General features: G+C 44.6%; 1 protein-coding gene across 1 annotated transcript in view; it reads right to left on the bottom strand.

Moving 5' to 3' along the window:
- Positions 1 to 21,970, bottom strand: part of si:dkey-112m2.1 (transmembrane protein 132C) — an 88,581-nt gene that overhangs the window by 6,868 nt on the left and 59,743 nt on the right. The window contains exons 4-6 of the mRNA XM_035526730.1: positions 12,415 to 12,601; positions 3,560 to 3,703; positions 43 to 251 (exon numbers count right to left, since the gene is read on the bottom strand). Of these exons, the coding sequence (XP_035382623.1) occupies positions 43 to 251; positions 3,560 to 3,703; positions 12,415 to 12,601 (540 nt within the window). The remainder of the gene's footprint in view (positions 1 to 42; positions 252 to 3,559; positions 3,704 to 12,414; positions 12,602 to 21,970) is intronic.

Genomic DNA, 21,970 nt, shown 5'->3' with positions numbered 1-21,970 from the left:
ATAAGTTCTAAAGAGTCCTTCCAGAGTGTTACTAAGCCACACCTGTGGTTGCCTGGAGACATGGGCACCCTCCAGCCCTTGATCTGGCTGAGCTCGGGGTCAGGTATGTCCACCTGCAGGGGAAGGTGGGGCACCCACACGCTGATCTCCAGTTGGGAACTCAGGTAGCTGTAGGTGAAGTTTACCATCATCCTCACCCTGCCTCTCTTTTCCTTCCCATTCACATACACGTAGTCGCACCTCTCAGATACCTGATGAGAGGACACACACACACACACACACACACACAAAAAAAAAAAGTTTAAAAAATGGACAAAATAACACCATCAGTGGCTCTGGGTGAAAGATAACTGCAGTGTACATCTCACACATTTTGTTTGTCTGTTGCCATTTTGAACCAAGGAAGGGTGTGAAAACACTTGTTGTGCTAATAAGCCCAAAAAAGGCTTGCATGGGCCCTGCTTGTCTGTTCCCATGCTTTTATCCCTGTCAGTAATTAAGAGCACGAGAGGATAAGCAGACTTTGGTAGTCTTGTCCAAATGTTGATTTCAGATGCTGCACAGTGGAGATCAGCTGGGCCAGTGTGTGTTCGTGAGCGGGAGCACATGCAGACATCTCCCAGACCTCTGGGTTGAAAGCACCCCGGCCCAGGGAGTCATTCACAGAGGGGGAGCGCAGAGAAGAAGCTCCGTCTATTCACAGCCCACTGCTTCATTTGAGAAACATCGATATCTCTCTCGGCAAGACACGAAGCAGCAACCTTGTCCTGCCTGTCAGCCATTAGCAAAAGAACAAGCAATATGGAGCAATACCGAAGCCCTGACACACCTCCAAAACATCGGTCGCTGCGGCCCATCAGGCTCAGCTGAGAACGCAACGGCCAAATATGCCGGCTGGTGGCCAGCATTGAGTTCCTCCATGCCTTGCCTTTTTCCCGCACTTGCCATTGTCAGAGTCTTGCTTACTTTACTGTCTATGCTCCTTTACTGTCTATTCTGACCCTCAGAATATCCAATTAGCAGCCTCCCCATTAAGTCCTCATTTAGCTATAGCTACTCTCAGTGCTGTTGGCGTTCCAGTTTTCCACTTCATTTGTGCGTAGTGATAGAATATTTGATTGTGGGTGTTCGCAAATGACATTTTCTGCAGGCCTTCATTCACAAGGGTGACTCTTACCAGGGTGATTATTACATAACAGAGCTCCCATACAGACTTCTCGAAATTAGTGGATTTTTGTAGAAAGAAATGAAAGAACTATTTTTTTGTCAAAGCTAACTTTAAAAAGCTTCGGTTCCTGTTCTCAAATCCACTCATTGTGAGTCAGACACACTGGGCACAGTGTGATCTGCAGCAGAAATGCCTGTGAAGGAGTAATGACCATATTAGGATTCAGTGCGAGATTCAAGTGCAGCCAGCACATGCATGGTAAGTGCATCACAGTGCACTGTGGGTCAGAAACTATGCCACTAGGCTAAACTGAGAGAGAGTTCTCATGCAGTACAAGACCTGCCAAAGAGCACCAAAGGGCAGGGCCTGTCCAGTTCCAGGTGTGTGCATATGGAGTGGGGTGTAGGGACGATTAGAGTGGAGGAACTGCTGTGACCGCTGAAGCAGCCTCCCCATCACCGGACACCTCTGTTAACGTCATAAGCAGCCAGGCAGGGCATTAATCAGGAGGGTTCGGAGCGCCGAACAGGAGCACACTTATGGAGGACATTAGGGGCGCCGCTGGGAGCCGGATGGGGGGAGTTAATGACACGCTCAGAGAAACAGACTGAGACTGGGGTCCGCGGAGCATGGCGCTGGCCCAGTGCGGTCTAGCCCCCACTTCATCTCTGACAGAGGCAATTACGCACAGCGTGTCCCTGATCAGCCAAGCTCACCCTCTTCAGTGGAGAGGGATGTGTGTGGAGCCACACACACACACACACATGTATTCTTAAAGCATTCAGCCAATGTACTTAAAAGAATAAGCTTCATCCCTTGTTTCACAGGTGTCTCCCAGCCTCTCTCTCTCTGTTTATGCAGTATTAGAAGAGGATCAGTGTATTCCTTTCATTTATATACCTTAACCCACATAAGGTTTAAAATAGCCTACAATACCGCAGATAAACTCCCACACCCACATTATCAATGAGCTTTTTAATTGCTTTTCAGTGTGGATAACTACCTACAACAATATCTTATTTAAATGAGATAATGGATATACCAGACTGTGCAGAATTATTCTTTTACTTCATTCATTTACTTTATTAATTTACTGCAAACTATATTGTCATTACCCTCTGTACCTCTATTTTGTGTTCATGGAGTGCTGTTGTCTGAGTTTGTAGCAAGAAATCTAACCTGGCATTTACACTGCATCGAAGCAAGGCAATTTTCACTCCACTTCTCATTCATTTCTATGGAGACAGGCAGCGATTGTGTGTGGAGGATTATGGGAGTGAGTACACTGCAAACCAAGTGAAAAGAGCGTTGAAAAGTCGAGCTTTCCTCAACTTTATGTAAATGAGAAGCGCGTTTCGCTAGACGGCAGCCAATCAGCACTTCGTCATGTCATGACAAGCCACAAGCTGAAATCAGTGATGGAGGAGAGGATTATAATTGAAGTGCTGGGTTTTCCTGTACTTTTCATCATGACTCAGTAAGAATACAGAGGCATATTTAAAAAATTAGGCATGGAAGAAGGTGTCTGAAATAGTTGACCGATAAACTCACTTGTGTTTCAGTGATGCCTCCAAAGTGGCCAGCAGGAGTGGCCAACAAGAGTTTCGCTTCACTGCAATGTAAATGTGCCATAAGGATTGAAGATAAAAGCACAAGCAAGGTTGTATGAAGAAGGTGAAACAGCTGCCGGAGTGGTGTGTTAGGATAACATCCCAGAATGTTCCCAATACAGGCTACTAAGATGGCATTGAAGGCTAATGTGTATATGATATAGCGTAACCAGCTACTCTGAATGAAATGGTAGGTGAGCACGTGTGTAGTTCCTCTCAAGAGGATATAGTTGCAATCTGAGGTGTTCGCTAGATAATTAAACCCAGAGGGAATAAACACATGCCAGAGAGGAATCACACACACACACACACACACACACACACACACACACACACACACACACACACACACACACACAGCGAGAGAGACACACGCTCAACATTATAACATTCATTTCCATAACACTGTCAGTTGAGCTGTTGTCCAAATGCAAGAGAATGTAAAAGGCCAAAATGTATGAGAACATAATCTGTGTTTTCCTTGTTTTTACCTCGTGTTATAAGTCATAATAGGCTGTTCTTTGATTGCAATTCCTGCTAAAGCATAAAGGAAAAAGGAGAGAAAAATCAAATCTGATATGGAATGCAAGATTTTCTGTGGCTTTACATTATAGCATTTCTTCTTCTTCTTCTTCAAACAGAAATTTCCAAAGAATAGAAAATTTCTCCCTTATGGAATGTCCATCAACATCTCTGTGTATGTATGCTAGTGTGTGTGTGATTGTGTGTGTGTCTGCAAGTGTGTGTGTCAGCATGCAGGGATGTCTGTGTATTCCCTCACCTTAACAACGTCTTCGTCAGTTGAACGGCATTCCACCGAGTCGGTGACATCGGTCACTGCACCGTCTGTTCCTACGGTTACCACCTTTACTGGCATGGCGACAGTCTTGCCCGTGAGCACAGCCGTGTTGAGGATCTCTGTCTCCTGTGTGTAGAGGGCAGATCAATCAGGTTGCTTTAACATGGGATAATCTGGCCATCTTTATTCAAGACTATTCATCATTGTGTCAGATGCTACACCTCAGCACCACTGTTCAATCATCTTATTAACCCAAAAAGTCACACCATTACATTAAAGTCATCTTCTCTAGGGCCATTTTAGGAGACTCTGGAGTAATGGCTTTGTAACCTGTCCTGTACTGACTGCATCCTGAACCTTTCTGATCTGAACCTGTACTGAATATCCTACATCCTACATAAAGAGTATTGCATTGTTGATATCATAATTTAGCCAACCCTGTGAAGTTTGCATGTTCTCCTTGTGCCTGCATGGGTTTCCTCTGGGTACTCTTGTTTTCTCCCACATGCCATGTTAGTTGACTCGTGCCTGCTGTGTGTTTTGTGCCCTGTGATGGATGTAGTTCCCTGTCCAGGGTTGAATTCTGTCTTGTGCCCTGTGCTGCTGGAATAGGCTCTGTGACCCTGAATAGGATTAAGCAGTTTAGAAAATGGATGAATGAATAATCACTGAATTATCTATTGCAAAATGGTTGATGGCCAGATTTCTGAATCAAGTATTATTTGCAAATCCAAAAGCCTAACCTGTGATTTTGGAAGAAATTAGAAGTAATCTCTTTTTTGAGATTAGTCCATGTGCATAATGGGATTTTAATGAATGGGATTGTATGTCCACATATTGATTTATTTTTCTTATAGGCTACACTTTCTCTTTTTAATGCAGACAGACATGCTCAAGCTCTAATAGATTGAAGGTGGATGGGCCTGTAACCACAGGTGAGGCTTGTGTTTTGGGCCAGGAACTCTTTGGGTCAAGATAATCGATCATTTTAGGCATTTTAATTAAAAAGAAATTCATTTGAATTTATTAAAACGTATACATATCAATTAAGTACTAATATGCTGGTGCAAATTAAGCCCTTTTGAAATTATACAAATCACTAACTCATTTTCTCATCTTTCTTGAGTCACTCATCACACACCATTGTGTCTGAAACAAGAGCTTATCTGAGTTCTAGCTAATACCCAAACAAAAGTGAGGAAATGAGATGAATTAAGCTTAACTCATGTAATCCTCTGCTCTCCATGGATACAGTGTCAGGCAGCTGCGCTCATCACAGCTTGTTTTCAGTAAAGCACTTTAGGAGGGCTTGAACACTATGGGGCCAAGCGAGGGCCCCAACAGGCTTTTGTTCCTCACATGCGACTCTTTTCTTCTCTTTTTGTTACTGTCCATGCCACTCTTCTTTGGAGAAAACAGATAACATTATTTAATCCAGAACTGTGGATAATGGAATTTCAAGCTTGTTAATAGAGCCGAGGTCTGCATTCTCTCCTCAGTGCGGGAGGTGCTTCTGGCTCGTCTTGGAAACGGATTCTTATTTCAATCATTTTCACTTTAGTGCAGCATAATGCAGAGGCAAAGATGGGCACCTTCCCTTCTTTCCCTGCCTGCCTTTATGCTGATCATTATTTCTTATCTAATGCATGCTGTAGCTGCCTAGTTTTGAAGTGGAATTTGAATATATGTATTCTCTTCGACTCCAAAATGATAGCAATGCTTTGCCATGCAGTCTCAGCACTAAGAGCTATTCAAGTGTAATGCTAAGACATCCTGACAGGGAGTTATCGCCCATGTTTGATTTGCTGTCAAAACATTAATTTATTGGGACTAGAAAATGACGGCGGTAAATATTCTGCAGAGAGGGGAGGGCGTTGCGTTCCTGCTCCCCATCTCTCTCCTGCTGTATTCTTGCCCTCATTCTTTCTCCTTATATGAATTCTAAGAATTCTGCCCTACTTTCCATAAAACACGCTGCTTTCAAATGCCTGTCAGTGTGTCCATTCACAGTTTATTAAAAACGAACAATATAATTTTCAGTCAAGCGCAAAGATTAACCAGCAAATTAAGAAACGCTCTCCTAAGTGAGGGAGGGGGCAGGCCTCCCTGTGATGTCACTCTGCTTGGTACAGGGAGGTGCACTATGAAAGCCAGACATCACCCTACCAGGTCGAGAGATTTTTAATGAACTATATTCACCAATATATATTATGTACCTCCATATTCAAGGGTCCTCGCATAGCCGATAAAAGGCACAGCCTGCTCAAACAGCACACAGAAGACATCTGCTGAAAAATCTACTGCTACTTAAATGCAGTTCTAAGCCTCCTAATACCGTTTTTCCTAATGCCACTTTTCTGATACCAGGTTTCCATACTAATCAACTCCTGTGGAAAAAAGCTGAAGCTGTGGTGCGAGATGAGTTTTTCAGCAAAAAGGTTTGAGGGAAGAAACTGATAAATAACTGACAAGAAACCCCATCACAAGAGGAGCATGTGGTTTCTGTCATCCTCAGGTCATTTCATCCTCCTGATGCACGGAGCTCAATCTCCCACAGCCAGCCTGTGCGGAGTAAGAGCCTAAAGGAGCTCCTGCCCCAGCATGACATCATTAGAACTGCATCCCCATTCTCCCAGGCGTGGGAGCAGTGACTCCATACGTTCACGCAAGCTAGCACTATAGGGATGAGTTAGCATTCAGCACAGCACAGCAGCACAATCTCCTGGCCCATCTGGCCTTGGGTCTAAAATTAAGTGAGATTTATGGTGCCCGTTGGACTGTCACTGGTGGCACGAGAACAGATAGAGGTAGCCGATCAGCGCTTCGGCCCACAACCCCCCCCCCCCCCCCCCCCACTGTCCCGGGCTGGATTTATTGGTGGGGTCTTCACCAAGCTTCCCCAAAGCACAACACCCCAACACCCTCTCCCCGCCAACCCCCGGTAGCTCCGGTAGATGTCTGCTCTGAGCGCTCCGTATTATTCATGCGTTTGTGTGGCGGTGGCTCAGTGGTGGATAAACTCCTCGCTCCCTAGTGACACACACCTGTGTGCACGGCAGCCCAGCAGATGCCCGCTCTGCCGCGTATGCTTATCCTCCAAAAGCTCCTCGTGAGCCTGAGCCTCAGAGAAGTGAATCGATAGAAGAATGCTCCACCATCACAGAGGCAGAGGCTGAGGGTGCAGAGTGATCTGAAGAGAGATGATGCAGGATCATGCAGGGCCCCACATTCAGGGGCAAGGCTGTGTGAAACATGCAGGCTCCCTCTGCAGATGACCGTAGCCCGTGCCCTGGGCCACTGGGCTGATGGGCTATTAGAGAGAGATCGATCCACACTAGCGCTTCCCCAGTATCCACAGACACTTACTATGCCTGTACAGAAGCGGCTGGGGCAGTTTGCCTTGTGCAGCTCCGGATCTCAGAGATAGCACCACAAAAGTACAGACGAAAAAGGGACCAAAAAGGAAGATAGTTATTGATTTTGGTAATAGCACATAGAAACGTAACGCGGTGTTTAGGAGCCACGGTGCCTGTCACAGGTACCAGCTCAGTTAAATCCCTCTCAACAGCCCCTGTGCCCAGGAGGATAATCACTGTGTTGTGCTACTGCTACCACATCAACAGGTAATCTAGGCCTCTTCAGACTGGTTCAGGGGACACCCTGTCCTAGGATAACCTCCAGGCCCCCTGGCTGAGAAAGCCCAGTTTAGGGATCATGCTGCACCCAAATTCTCCCCTCGAGCAGTTGAGGGAACATGAGCCATGCTACAATTTTCTTTCACTTACCACACGCTCATGTGTACACTTGCATTAGTGCAGCCCTTTCTCTCACATGCAGGAGCTGGCTGGCCTTATTCATCAGGCAAAAAAGATACAGTCCACCAGGATTTGATGAATTACCAATAAAGCTGCATAAATCTTAGTCTGCCTGCAGTAACAGAAATGACTCCTGCACTTATGTATATCCATCAAACTTTCACCAAACAGTACTGTATAAAGCTCCACCATTCTTTTTTAATGGGTCTAATTGAGTGAAGGGTTCCCATGATTGTTGTCACACAGCATCAGCATCAAATGTAGCTGCCATTTATTTAAAGGTTTTAAATATGTACTATGTGCTGTGAAACAACCCTAGTTACATTTGGGGTCTTTTACTTCATTCTCTTGCAATTTATGACTGTAAAAACACCTGCAATTGTGATATTTCTGGTGCGATTCATGCTTTTCATTGCTTTCATTAACGCACCTGATGCAATTTGAGCACTAAAAGCTTTGTTGATCATGAACATGAGATTTGCTTATTGTTAATTATATTATGGTTTTACAGTCATTTCTAATGGGGGTACTATCTTTGGCAAAATTTGAAAACAGACAAATCCAAGACCTATTTCAGAACAGTGTTTCAGGATATTACAACAAAGTGCCACAGGTCTGGTATGAAGACCTTCACTCTTCCCAGTGCCAAAACATTCTGTACCTATCTGGGATGTTTACACAGGTGGAGGCTACCTGTTTGACTGGAGTGTAAGGACTATGTGTTCTACAGCAAAGGGCCTTCTAAACAGTGCTGGAAAGGGTTATGTTTACATGGACAAGCTTTACACATCTGCTGAGCATTCATGAGTCTGCACAGAGAAAATAAAGCATCATGTGGGAGCTCGGTGGTGGCCATACTGGCTGGCACTGGAGGGTAAAAGTAATCATATTACTTTAATCTAGTAACAATGATTACTTTAATCTAGCAATAATTTGGATTAATGTTGTTAGGCATACCCTTTTTAATAGGTAATCAGCAAACTAGAACGGAATGCATATTTAAAGTCACCCTCCCAATCCTGGTGCCAAGAAAACGCAGGTTTTAGTTCTCTGATGTGCAATATATTCTGTAAAACATGATCAAAGAAAGTATTTCTAATAGAACGCAGTCATAGCCATGGGTACTAAGAGAATTGAATTCTATAATAGTCCATGAAACCTGTGCCAGAAGGATAATGCTGTTAATATGTTTATGAAGGCCTTTGAATGTTGTCCTTTGGAAAGGGTGTAATTCCAGTTTTTTAGATATTCATTTACTGCCTCTCTCATTGCCAGGTTACTTTTGATTCTGTATTTTCTCGTACAATCTGATGGGAATGCAGTATATGTGCCAAGACAAGCAGTACTGTATGAAGAGCTGGAGAGACATCAGGGGACAGGCAGCTGGCCAAAGACAGAGTCAGTTTTCTCAACATGATTAGGTCACAACATAGTGTGGAAAAAGTACATGTATGAAAGCATGAAATCCTGTAGGCTGACAGACCCTGTTCACCCACCAGCCAATAGAAACTGCCAAGGAGATGATCTGTACATTTAACTTAGAAAAACTCCATTTCATGCCAAGTGTCTGCACACATATATTGCATGTCATAAAAGTGACAAATGTGAGATTACATGCCAAACTGTTGCCACTGTTCTCGAAAACACTTAAAATGTTCCACTCATATATATACTGTTGGCTACATATGCTCTTGTGCTAGGCTCTCGTAAATGTCAATGATGAAGTGCTACCTCAGTGGCTGGGACAGAGAAAGGCTCCGCAGACCCAGTGCAGTGTAGGGATAATGAATACACAGGCTGTTTAAGATGGGGGTGATAGGACCCTGTTAGCTGTGGGTGCAGCACCTGCCGACTGGGGGTGGTGCGGTTATGGGGAGAAAAAGATAGATATAGCGTGAGAGAAAGAAAAATGAAGAGAGAATGATAGAATTGAGTATGGACAGAACGTGAGAAATGGGAGATACCAAAGGTAATAAGGGAGGATGTGGGGAGAGTGATCGACTGATTGATCCCCATAGCTCCATGGCAGAGTGTAGGTTTATTGCAGTCAGACACCACATACAATTACCTTCTGCTGGCTACATCTTCATCTGTCAGCCCCTGCACTAACACACATGTTTGCTTCTACAAAGCTACTTTTTGCTCTTTCAGCTTCTCTCTCTCTCCCTCTCTCTCTCTCTCTCTCTCTCTTTCTCTCTCTCTCTCTCTCCCCATACTTCTGATTTTTTCCTCTGATTACGTTTGCTTCGCGGCCCTGCGCCATGGGGACTCGAGGAGAAATGCTCAGCTCTATGGTAAATAAAGCAATAATAATGAGCAAAGTCAGAGAGGCTTTAGAGCATGCTGCCTTCCACTGCAAGACTGTTGCCTAATAATAGTACACTGTAGACTTGTAGTCTGTGAGAGATTTGCAGTTTCAGAACTAAAGGGGAATAAATGAACAATACTGAGGAGGGTCATTGCTCCAATGAAGCTCTCTGCTGTCAGTGGCAGATCAGATATGATAAACCCCGATTCAAAAGCAGGGGCAGCAGACCGTGGCTGTTCCCTCTGGCTGTCAGAGCACTGCCCACATGGTTACGTGGCTTGCAGTGGCAAATGTTTGTCCCGTGTGCTGTATTCATTCCTTAGAAATACAGGGAGGAGGTAAACACAGAACCAGTCCGTATTTGAATGACCCGGACAAAGCCGCGGGCCACGAGTCCAAGCCTGACGCACAGAGTGAAGGCTTGTGGGTTCAAGGCAGCAGCAGTCAGGCTGGCAGCTAAATCCTCTTTGCCAAAGAAAAAGAATCCACGATGAAATCTGGAGCAGCTTGGAAGAGAAATGCCTTAGCACAGCAAGTTGTGTGATTTTCCTTTTCTCCAAGCAAACTGGGAGATGACAGGGTGAGCAAACAAAAGGAGACTTCAGACCACAGCAGACAGTGCTAAAGCAAGTGTAGCACGTGCTGCCGTCCACCAACAGAAAAAAAACAAACACTGATCCAATTACAAAAATGCACAAGCAAGCTTGCCGTGCAAGTTGTGAGACTCCAGACAGGAGCTGGAGGGACAAGTGGTGGCGAGGGAGAGAACTGGTGCATTTCCTGTGTTTTGAGAATATCGTGCATGTATTAATGCGAACAAGGTTTCCCCTTGATTGTAAGTTAAAGGTGACAGGTGCGTGGTAAACCCCTCCTGTGGTGCTGCACAATCACTTCGCGCGGCAAGCTGGAGCAGGGCGGAGAACCCAAGACGAACACATTCTCCATCTAAGAGCAGGAGGCAGCGACAGGCTGCCTACTGCATGAGCACAACACTGTTGGAGGATGGACGTGCTCCTCTGTCTCTGTAGCTGGCGAGAGGCCGCGTTCCTTTTCACCTGGTTGCTCCATCACACTGCACAGACTCGGGCCCCCAGCTGCTCTAATGGACCGGGGCTCAGCTCTTCGGCTGCCCCCACCTGGCTGGGCAAGTTTAATGGCGATAGTTGTGGTACACTGAGGGCCAGGGTGGTGATGGCCGTCTGCTCTAATGATAGCGCAGAGACAGGTGCCAGTGAAAAGAGAGGCAAAAAGCAAATTGCTATGCATCCAGGAGCACAGATTGGTCGCTCTCTTTTGATAACGTATGCCCTTTTTTTCTCTATGCCATTTGTGCTGGGGATCTCACTGGAAGAGTGTGTTTTGTTTGCCTTAGGTGACTGAGGCTGGCCACAGCCTCTGACAGAAGCTTAACGAGGACATGATCAACTTTAACAAGGAACCGTAGCAGCGCCGTTGGCATGGGCAAAAGGACAGAGTGCCAGAGGCTCATTTTGGCCAATAAATAAGTTTGTGTTTTTATGTATCTTTGTTGTTTGCGCGTGAGCATGCGTGTGTGTGTGTACATGTGCGTATGTGTGCATGTTCTGATTATTGCCTGAGACCCTTAGGAGACCCTCTACACACAGCAAAGAGTACATTCGTGTGAGCTATATGTGATTCAGAGAGTAATAATTCATGACACACACAATGGGATGAGATCCAGCAGTGAGTATATGTGTTTGTCTATGCAAAAGTATAGCCCATACCTGCATATAGTGTGAGACAGGAAAAGCTGGACAGGTTTTGTTGAATATGACACAGTGAGAAAGAGATGGAAGACAGCAAGAGTGAGATCTACTCAAGGCAGTACTCCATCCGCATGTGGGTGGTGGACACCAGATATGGGACCAACCACTGACTGACAGCAAAATGAAAATCACATCTACCTCCTACCAGCCTATTAAATGCAAGTGCATAAGACCTTCATGCTACACTACTTCTCCAGTGCTTCTGTTAACCTCTTTGATTCATTCATTCAATAGTTTTCTTAGATAAGGCAAAATTCACCATCTCAAATTGAGGGAAATGTTGTTCATTCATCTTTGCCAGTGACTATGTCTATAAAGGGAATTTATGAAATAAATAACAATTATCTAATTACATTTAAGTTTCTAAAGTCACTCCCTTTTTAGGAGATTGCCCTTGGCTTCAGCTCAGTAAACTTCTCAATCATGAGAAGGATCTTATGTTCTATTAGCCAAATCATTGGTAATTAAAATGTGCACACAGTAGTTGGCGTGGCAGCGGTTTCAGCAGACATGCTTCATCCTGCCTGTTTCTCCAGTATAACAGCTCCCGTGTAATGTATCAAAGTGAAAACATTACAAAAATAATAGGAATATCATGAGAGGGAAATTCATTCCCTGGAGATATGAGTTTCCAGGACTGTGAGCTCTAAAGAGCAGAACAAAGACATCAGAGCAGAGTGGAGCTGATCAATACAGCACAGGAGTGTCCACGCGTGCAGAGAGAACTCATGCTGTGTGTATGTGTTTCCTCAGCAGACCTACCCTGGAGACAATTAATATGCATTTTCACAGTCCACACCAGTCACAGCCACACTCTCTGTTTCTTTCTTTTTCTCTCTGTACCCACTCACCCAGACACACACACACACACACACACAAACACACACCACTTAACATGCATGGAGTGAGGGGAGGGGCTCCACTCACCATGGCCAGTGGCACGATGCCTCCCAGTTCCTGAGGCGCCAGCCGGATGAGAGTTTGGATCTCCTCAGTCAGCGTGCGAGACATGGGGTACTCCACCTGCCATCTGACTGAACGGATGCCCATGGGATCCAAAAGGCCATTCACCTCCAGATCCACCTGCAGAACCTTCTGGAAGCCTGACTCGATCCTGCCATAGGCACAGGGGGAAGTGGTGGAGTTAAGACATTGCTCCAGCACTAAGGTTTTGTTTAGATAAGACATAAAATATGCATCCACATATTCAAATAATTGCACTCAGACAGATTGCTTTGATTCCAGTTTACACCACTTTCATTTGGAGTGATTACAGAAAATCACTAATAAGTAATCTAAGCACAACAATCTGATAAGATCTTTGATGTTTGATGTTAAATTTCCATATTTGTGGACTGACTGCTGCATTTGTGTGTGTGTGTGTGGGGGGGGGGGGTGTAGGTGGGTGTGGGTATGCACAGATACACTCTCTGGAACAATATATGTTTACTCCCATCATTCTAGTTCCATGAAAAACACATCCCAGTTGCAACAGGGAAAAAAAGCAATTTACTTTTGTTCTGGTGCCAAAACTCTGTTCTCAGAAAAGATTTCCAAAGCAGAGCATAACATTCTACTTGGTGATTGTAATGCAAACAAAGCAGAAAAACAATGAATAAAACCAAACTCATTCTGTTTGCTGAGGCCCCTGGTTGATCAGCCTGGGTGCTTTCCACACCATGGTACTTTGTTAAAACAAAATCGCATATGAAATATTCAAAATAACAAAGGGTGAATGCGGAATTGCAATTCACACCTGGTAGAATCTGGTAATTTATCTGCAAAGTATGTGATGCCCCGCTGAAGTTCACGCAGATCTTTTCTTTTTTGCAACTTTTTTAACCTTTGTCCTGAAAGGTCCCTCCATATCCATCTACCCACTCACACACACACACACACACACACACACACACACACACACACACACGTACACGTGTTTCCTTTGTCCTGAATTGTCCCCCACAAAAATCCCCCCACAGAACATACCCTTACTTTGGCTTTGAAAAAACAAGGCACGCGGTTTCCCCCAGCACTCTTCCAGGGGTCTGCGGCTTGCCCCAGCTCCACAAAAGCACAACAGTTGGGGAGTTTCTCCTCCACAGAGAGGCCGTCTGGCAACGTGACCAAGCTGGGTTGCCAGCGAGGAGTGGAAGGCCATTTCTCACAGGAATAAGTCAGAGCCCCTTTTTGACACTCTAATTTTGGTGTCATGGAAATGGGAGCACCAGGATGTTATATTTATATCTTTACTAAAATAAATCTAAGACATCCCTATGTGGTTTGTTGACACTTGACTTATCTGAAGTGTGATATTACAATAAAACTAATTGCACATCCTCAGTCATCACCAGAGTCCACATGCCAACATGATCATCTGACATCCAAGTGCTTAGAACATATTAGTAGGAGAATATGGCGAAGTGAAGACAAAAGATAATTTGTTGTTGCATTTTTCATTTCAGTCTATGACAAATAACATTTCCTGTATGTATTGAACCTCGAGGCTGATTTTTGAAAAACAAATCTCATCCTTTCACAGCAAAATTTTGGATATGAGATAATTTGAGTTTATAACATAGGAAGTAACTTATATCCCTAGTGTAACTTCCACTTGTTCCTCTGAGCCAGAAAGCACACCCACCCACTCTTGGTGAGACACAGACCTGATAGTATGTGGCTACAGTCCAGCGCAACAACAGTGGTTCAATAGCAGCCGTCCATGAGAGATGCTCACACACCTTGTCAGGCCAGTGGTATGAAGAGTGTTGGCTCATAAAGCTCTTTATGGCTGACATTTACAGTGAACAGGCAGATACCCCTCACCATTTACTCTTATGGCACTTTCAATCTGCCTAGCGTTGGGGGCGGGGGACTCTGTATAAAATTCCATTTGCCAGTAGAGGGTGCTGTGGTGAATAAATCCTTTACATACAGACTGCTACCAATGAGGACCATTTCTGACTGGTCAAGAGACAAATAGCTTAATGCAGCTGGATCACAAGTAACCCTACTACCCAACGCAATTCCCTGACTGTTTTACAAGGCACGGGTAAGTCCAGCTCAGATGTTCTCCAGTGACTAGGTTAGACCACACTTGTGTTTTCCATAGCCTATATGAGTAACTCTCAGATATGCACCTGTGGGCACCAGGACATCAGATTAGTGACAACACTTCTGAAATGAATAACAGAAAGGAGGAGACACAGATAGAAAAGTGCAGCACTGAAGAAAAAAGTGAGAGTACGTGAAAACGGATTTTTCTTCAATAACGCCTCACAGAGGGCTCTGCATTTGAGTGTCAGAGTCAAGACTGCTATGTGAGCCTTTATCTTCAGAATGAATACAGCGCTATATCAAAATCTGTCTTAGGAGCACACCAGAAGACCAAAAGAAAGTCATTCACTGAAACGCATTTGCGTTAGCGTTCCAGCACACTGGCAGGCCCAGAATTTCTGCTGAAATACACAACAACAGTGGTAACGAGCCCAGTGACAGAGAGGGGGATTAATATTTAAAACAACAAAAGTAAAGTTTGGAAGTAAAATATTTTTCCCAAAGAGTTCCTAACAGAAAAAGCTGAAACGAAGTCCCCTGTAAGATGCCACGCTGTTTCCTTGCTTTTCCTTATCATGAATGGCATGCACAAAAGAAAAACGGAGCGAGAGGAGGTGAAAGGTAATGCTGGGCAGACTTTCTGTGCACACACTCTGTGGTGGATATCTTCATGCATTGTGTTGCTTTGCTTAGCGGTGACAACAATAATACATCAAAACAACGGAATTCATTTGACTACAAAGCCATCATTGTTGGCACCCTACGGCCTGGGGAAATAAAAGGCAGGGGTGAAGCTGTGCTGGAAATGACCGCTGGTCTGCATACAGCATTACGCGTGGAGGTATTTTATTTCACCACTAAAAGGGGAGAACCACAGTGGTCCTGATCCTCCTGCTGGAGTATCATCCAGTGTCTTGCTCTCTCTCTCGCGCTCTCTCCTCTAAGAGGTACTCAGGACCCCCAACATCATACTCAATCGCAGAGTTGAAATAGGGACACTAACCCATAGTTCACTCTTAAAGAGCGCCTGTGTTGGAGCCATAGCGTAGAGTGATGCAGGGGGGAAAGGTGTAGAAAGAGAGCTTCAATGTTTTGTTTAAAATGGCCTGAGGGAAACACTGACACAAAGGCTCGTCACAGGTGCCATGCTAAGTGTCTGATGAGCACTTGGGCTTAATAGCTTTATAAATGCCAGTATGTACTGCATGTTCTCTGAGTACTATTTATAGTGTGATGCATGTGTGTATGTCTGCATGCATAAAAACTTGCATATGTGTGCGTGTTTGTGCATGAGCATGTGGTTATTGATCAGTTGATCAATCTATTAAATCAGCTGCCAAACAAACCTGACAAACTTGTCACAGTTCCACCCATGCAGCGCATGGAGTTCACCTCATCATGGTCAAGCAGGTGGTCAGTAAGGTCACAAAGACCTCTACATTTTAAACAACAAACAAAGGAATGTCAAGCATACTAGACTGTTTTATCCCACAGGATTTTCCTCAGGGTTTTTTTTTTTCCCACAGAATAAATTACACTGTAGTTTGACAACTCTGAAAGTGCATCGTTGGCAATATCTAGTGGTAATCATTCATGCTCAACCTCTCATTATGCACTGCTTGCCTAGAGATTTGCTTAGAGCATGGAGACCAGGCGTTTTTCTTCACATCCAGTAGTGCATACATTAACAGAGCACTTGCGAAATAATGCCTATCTGTCATTCATGGTCTGCTCACAAAGTACAGGGCTAAACCACTGGCTCATATGATGTCAGTCAGACCTGACTGATCTGTTACTGAGATACCTTCTCCCTGTAATGGCTGTAAGTGCCCACCTACTGGCAATATAAGCAGTAAGGCCTCCTGCTTCAAGGACTGGTGAATTTATGGATGGGTTTCTGGAGCAGTGTGCGCTGCAAATTCCCCAGGAGTGGAAAAACTTATAGCAGATGATCACCCAAACCATCTGCAGTCCATCATCCCGTGGTCCTTGAGGCACTGATGCAATATTCATTGTACTTTTGCAGACGATTTGCTTAGCATTCGTCACTGAAGGTGCTTAATAGATGGATGAAGAACGTGGCCGCTACAGAGCTGCAGCGCATGCAACTGCGTAAAACTGGCGGTCCTTGAAAAGCGGGCCTAAAAGGAGCAGCGACTTGAATCTGTTATCCAGCCAGGATCGGCCCTCAAGATGCATTTAGGGGTGTTATCACACGTTCACAGCTATCGGAGTTTCAGACACACACCATGGGCTTAGAGGATTCCACTCCAGCATGCTGTCTGCAGCTTAGCACTGGCTCAGCGTAGCTCTAACTCATCAGGCTATTTCACATCGCTTCGAGGCAGCGTCAGACCTGGCCGAGGCAAGCCCTGATCGCTCGATCGTCCTGATTCCCGCCATAGGCCAGAGGCTGCGTTACACTGCACTCGCTCAGAGTTCCCATCTCCCACAAGAGAGGAGTGAGCAAGACGAAAAGCGAGACAACTGCAGAGTGCTGAACTGAAACGAGCTAATCGAATTAGACTGAATTCCATGCAGACTCATTAAACATTTACCGACCCCATGCTTATGTAGGTCTCCGTAAGATTCTTTTGCTGCAGCTGTACTGATGAATAGTTAAACTGATGACACCCCCAACCCGCCGCCCGTTTCTGCTTCAGGCTGCTATATACGAACGAGGCAAGAGCACACTGACGGCAAACACAGCTAACGTGGGCTTATACCCATTATGTTACCTTGACAGGAGGTATCACGCCGTGGTAATTAGCGACATTCTAACTCACACTCTGCGCACAGGCAGCTCAAATCCTCTGCGGAGCTGCGGTAATTAAGCACGGGAATGTGCCCCACACGCGGGACGCGAGTATGCCACCCGCCCCGCTGCAGGCGCGCTGAAGTGCACACGTTGGAGCGAGCACCACATGCTAATGTCGCCCAGCCTCTCCCACTTTCTCCACAAGTCATTTGTCTTAATTGGATTAGCTCCACTGCCATGTGCGTCATATTTTCATGCCTTCAGTTTTCCTCCAGTTAGGAAACATGATATCACTTGGTGTGCATGCCACTCAGTGCTGTGGGAGGAATACTAAGAAGTAGAGAATTGTTTTGCACCTGCTGAACTTCCAAGCCCTGACACTGAGGGAGGAAGAAAGTTCCAAAGTTTTTGGTAGTGCTCAACCATAATTAACTCTTTCAGTAGGACTCTTGCAATGGTGTAATTAGATCAGTGACATTCAGATATTTCAAAACCTAGCCAAACATAAAACTGCAGGGAACTGAAACTGTAGTCCTGAAAGGGTTTAGAGAGCTGGATCTCCTTGCACAATACACATTTCCCCAAAGAATCTCTCTGTAACACACCTGTGTCATTACAAGCCGATGTCCACAAACATGTCACAAAATGACATCCACAAACACATACTCCAGGGATGAATCTGTCACACATACCCACACACCTGTTTGGAGTGCAGGCTGATCGGCTGACATTGATTTCACTTGTTTGGTCTCTGGAGGCTGACTGCTGTTTGGTAGCCAGTAGAGCTAGATCAATACTTGTGGTCTTAAGAGATCTGGCTTCATGCACTTGTGTGATTGGATCTCCAGGAGTCATCCCCATAAAACAACAAGCGACTGGCATATCGTAAGAGTTCAGTGTTTGATGCATCTATTCTGCTGGGATGTGCTCCAGGGCTCCAATACAGAAAGAAAAGTCATCATTACAGACGAGAAAACAAACATTATATGGATAAAGTCAGAGCGAGAGAAAGTTCACCTAATAGCATGCACGGTTTAGCAGAAGGAGGTCAGTGACCTGAAGTCTGATAGCTATTGATTGAGAAGGCAGATGAACACTGAGCGCTGAGGCAGACATGCATGAGTGACTCTGCTCTTCTCCACCACCATCCTCCCTTCATCAGACGCATGGCATCATTAAGACAATATTGAGAAAATAAGCGAAGTGTTAGCTGATCGAGCCTGTGCAGTAAGCCTCTTTCTACCTTTCTCCTTACGTGACTCCTTATGTTGATTCTGCTATTTAACTGCTTTTGGCTTTTTCTCCCTCACAGTCTCGTTTTTGGGAAAAGTGTTTCTCTCTTTTGGAGACAGTCCAGCAGATCTATTCTGAGACTCGCTCTAACCACCCGAATCATCTATTCCAAACGATCTCATTTGCCACCTCTGGGGTTTCAAGCCTTTCAAATATCTGTTTGGCTCTGACTGGTGCACACAGCCGAAGTAGAGAGAGAGACAGACAGAGAAAGAGAGAGACAGATGCACTCAAACAACAAATTACCTGTTATTGTTACTTATTTTTCTATTTTTGCTGAAAGATACGCTTAGTAGGAGTCACCTCACTCCTCTGGACAGATGGGCACACTCTTGTGCACACTAGCACACCCATATACTGCTGTAGAGATATTTCTTCTTTGATTAATGTGCCCAAGCAATGTCAAATGTAATTTGGGGATGTGCCTTTTCACGTATGCAGATTTCCGCAGCACTGCCATGCAGCAATGCCACATTCATAAGCTCATTATGCATGTGTACATAGTGCTGGAGTGACATGTACAATTTAACTCAAGCTGATGGATTGTTTTGCGGGTATGGTAATACTGGCCAGGGGTGTTTCAGCACAACGCAAAACTCTTGCTCGCACTGTGCATTTTCCATTCAGTGAAGAAGCAGACAGTCAATACAGGAGAGAACATATGGAAAAGCCTCCCAGCTCAGAGAAAAGGAAGACATTTTAATATATCATAGTGCGTGTACTTTATTATAGGAAATGAGCTCACGTCTGCTCTGTGAGAACACACAAGGACGTATTTATTTTGGGAACCACAGGGAAGGAAAAAAAAAACCCCTCTGCTCTGCCCCATAACAAACATCATTACTATAATAGCATACAACAGCTTCCTTTTTGAGTCATTGTTAAATCACAATATGGATATATTCATAGAAAAGCACTATTATGGCTGCGCCCTGGTGGTCTTATGCTAATTTACACAAATACACTAACAGTGACATCCAATCAATGGCAGAGTTTTAAGTGCAAGGCCACCAGCTTCATGCCCACCATAGTAAACTGAGGTTAAATCAAACAACCCAAAGCACAGTCCAATTTGTGCCACAGAATCAGCAGTTCTCAGAATTCTAATGACTGACTGAAGCCCATATTCTAAAAATGAAAGCCATTAGTGTTGTATCCTTGAGGAGTGCACCTCTAGTTATTTCCACATGCCTGTAATCTATGTGATTACCTCTCTATAGAAGAATGTTTTGGCAGCATGAGTGTGTTTGTGTGAGTCTGTGTGCATATGTGTATTTATTTCATATTTTATCAGTTGCATGTTAAAATAAATAGAAATATTTATTAGAAACAATTACAGTTGCACCTTAACATAAATAGAAATAATTATCTTTGGCTTGTTTTTAAATATGATGTTTTTGATTTTATTTGCTGTCTTGGTGTTTGCAATAATCCTTATATCAATTGTGTACATACTTATATGAACCCTAATATCTACATGACAAGCTTCCATCCCAGATAAAATGGGACATCTGCATTAAAAGAAAGAGATGCCTAATCGTCTGAATGGATTTAAATAATCAATCATGTTATTTAATTTGCAGGAGTGGTGTACAAGTCCTGTAATATGCATTGCACAGTTATGTAATTATAAACAAGCCATAACATGGGCTGGACAAAGGAAATGAAGTTTTTTTTTTTTTTTTGAATTTATTTATGGGTTCATCATTAATAAGATTTTAGCAAATGACCGTCCCTCCTCTTAATGTAATGGAACTGCTTCTATCTCTATGATTCATCCGTGCCCCTGTAAAGCAGGCCCAACTTTGTACACTCCTCAGTCTCTGCCATGCTCTCGCTCTGTATCCAGCAGCCCTCTCTCGCCGGTCCCACAGCTCGCCCAGAACGGCTCCCACCTTTATCGGTGAGTGCAGCAGGGGTGCTGGTAGCTGCTTTGCCAGCCAAGAGCCTGGAGATAGCAGAGAAGGTTGTCAGCAAGGCCAGGCTGGCCTCATGTGATAAGACAGAGGGTGCGAATCCAGGGTGGCAATTTAATCCCAGCCATCCTCCAGCAGTTCATATCACCAGCACTAACAGCGCCAAGGCCTCTGAGAACTGCACACACACAAACACACACACACACAGGCACTCATAATGTATACATGCAGTGAGTCCCTACTAGTAAATAAGGCTCCTGGTACTTACAAGGCATTGAACTTCAGAAAGTCTGTGAGGCACAGGAATTCAGTGTCAACAATAGTGCTTCACTACTGCTTTAGGACTTTATTCCAGATGTTTAAAACAAGAGGTAACAAGTGGCCTCCTGCTTCACACATACACACACACACAGACCTAGGTCACACCATCAAGGTATTGTTGAGTGACACAGGAATCATACAAAGTAGATCAAGGCTAGGATTAAAAAACCTGGATGTGTTTATCACTACCACGACGTCCTCAGTTTTAGGATTCCTGCTTCACTGGTTTGTGTTCTAGCCCACAACCATGGATGGTGTCCTGAAGAGGAAGTGTTAGGTTTTGTGTTGGGTTTGGTCTGTAGAACTGCTTCTATCTCCAGTACATGAGAGGCATGTGACTGAGGGTCAAAGATGAACACACCACAGGAGAATAATGCTATGATACAATGGATGAGTGTGCCAGAGACTACAGATTCAAAAGGAGAGGGAGAGAAAACGTCAAAGTAACGTAAATACTGTCTCAGCTCTTTATCTCACTCCCTGTACCTGATGACCAGCAGTGGAGATGAGTTTGTTAAGAGCAGTTAATAGTTTGATGTCAGGATGACCTGTGGGGTGGCAGGTTTGACAAAATGGCTTTGTGTGTGTGTGTGTATGTGGGGGGGGGGGGGGGGGGGGGGGGTTAAAAGTGAGTGAGACTGAAAGAGAGAGAGGATGTTGATGTGTGTGTGGTGTGTGTATAGTATCAGTGTCCTTGGCAGATTAATGGAATAGACAGTCAAAGGTAAGAACAGAGGTCATCATAGGGTCAACTCCAAGTCAGCTGGCTCGTTAAGTGGTCCAGAAGCATGGCTTTAATGAAACGAATGAGGAAAGAGACTAGGGCCAGTGCAACAGAGACCCACAGCCATGTTCTGCTGGCTTTACAAATTAGCATTCAGCCTTAGACAGCGTTGTATCCAAGTCTGTGTGATTGACAGTCTTTGGAACTGTGATTTTATGTAGCTCATGCTAAAAGTGTTAGGCTCAGGGCATGCTCCAGGATGTGAGGTGAAAATCAAAATATAATCAAAATTCACTGGCTGTGGTGAATGGTTGATTTGTGTTTGAGTGTGTGTATGTGTATGCTGACACCTGGGGGTGGGTGGGTGTGTGTGTGTGTGTGTGTGTGTGTGTGTGTGTGTGTGTGTGTGTGTGTATG

The sequence above is a fragment of the Electrophorus electricus genome, chromosome 6 (assembly GCF_013358815.1).
Source record: "Electrophorus electricus isolate fEleEle1 chromosome 6, fEleEle1.pri, whole genome shotgun sequence".
Taxonomy (NCBI): domain Eukaryota; kingdom Metazoa; phylum Chordata; class Actinopteri; order Gymnotiformes; family Gymnotidae; genus Electrophorus; species Electrophorus electricus.
The sequence above is the reverse complement of the archived record's forward strand: the minus strand, read 5'-3'. Positions and strand labels throughout refer to the sequence as shown.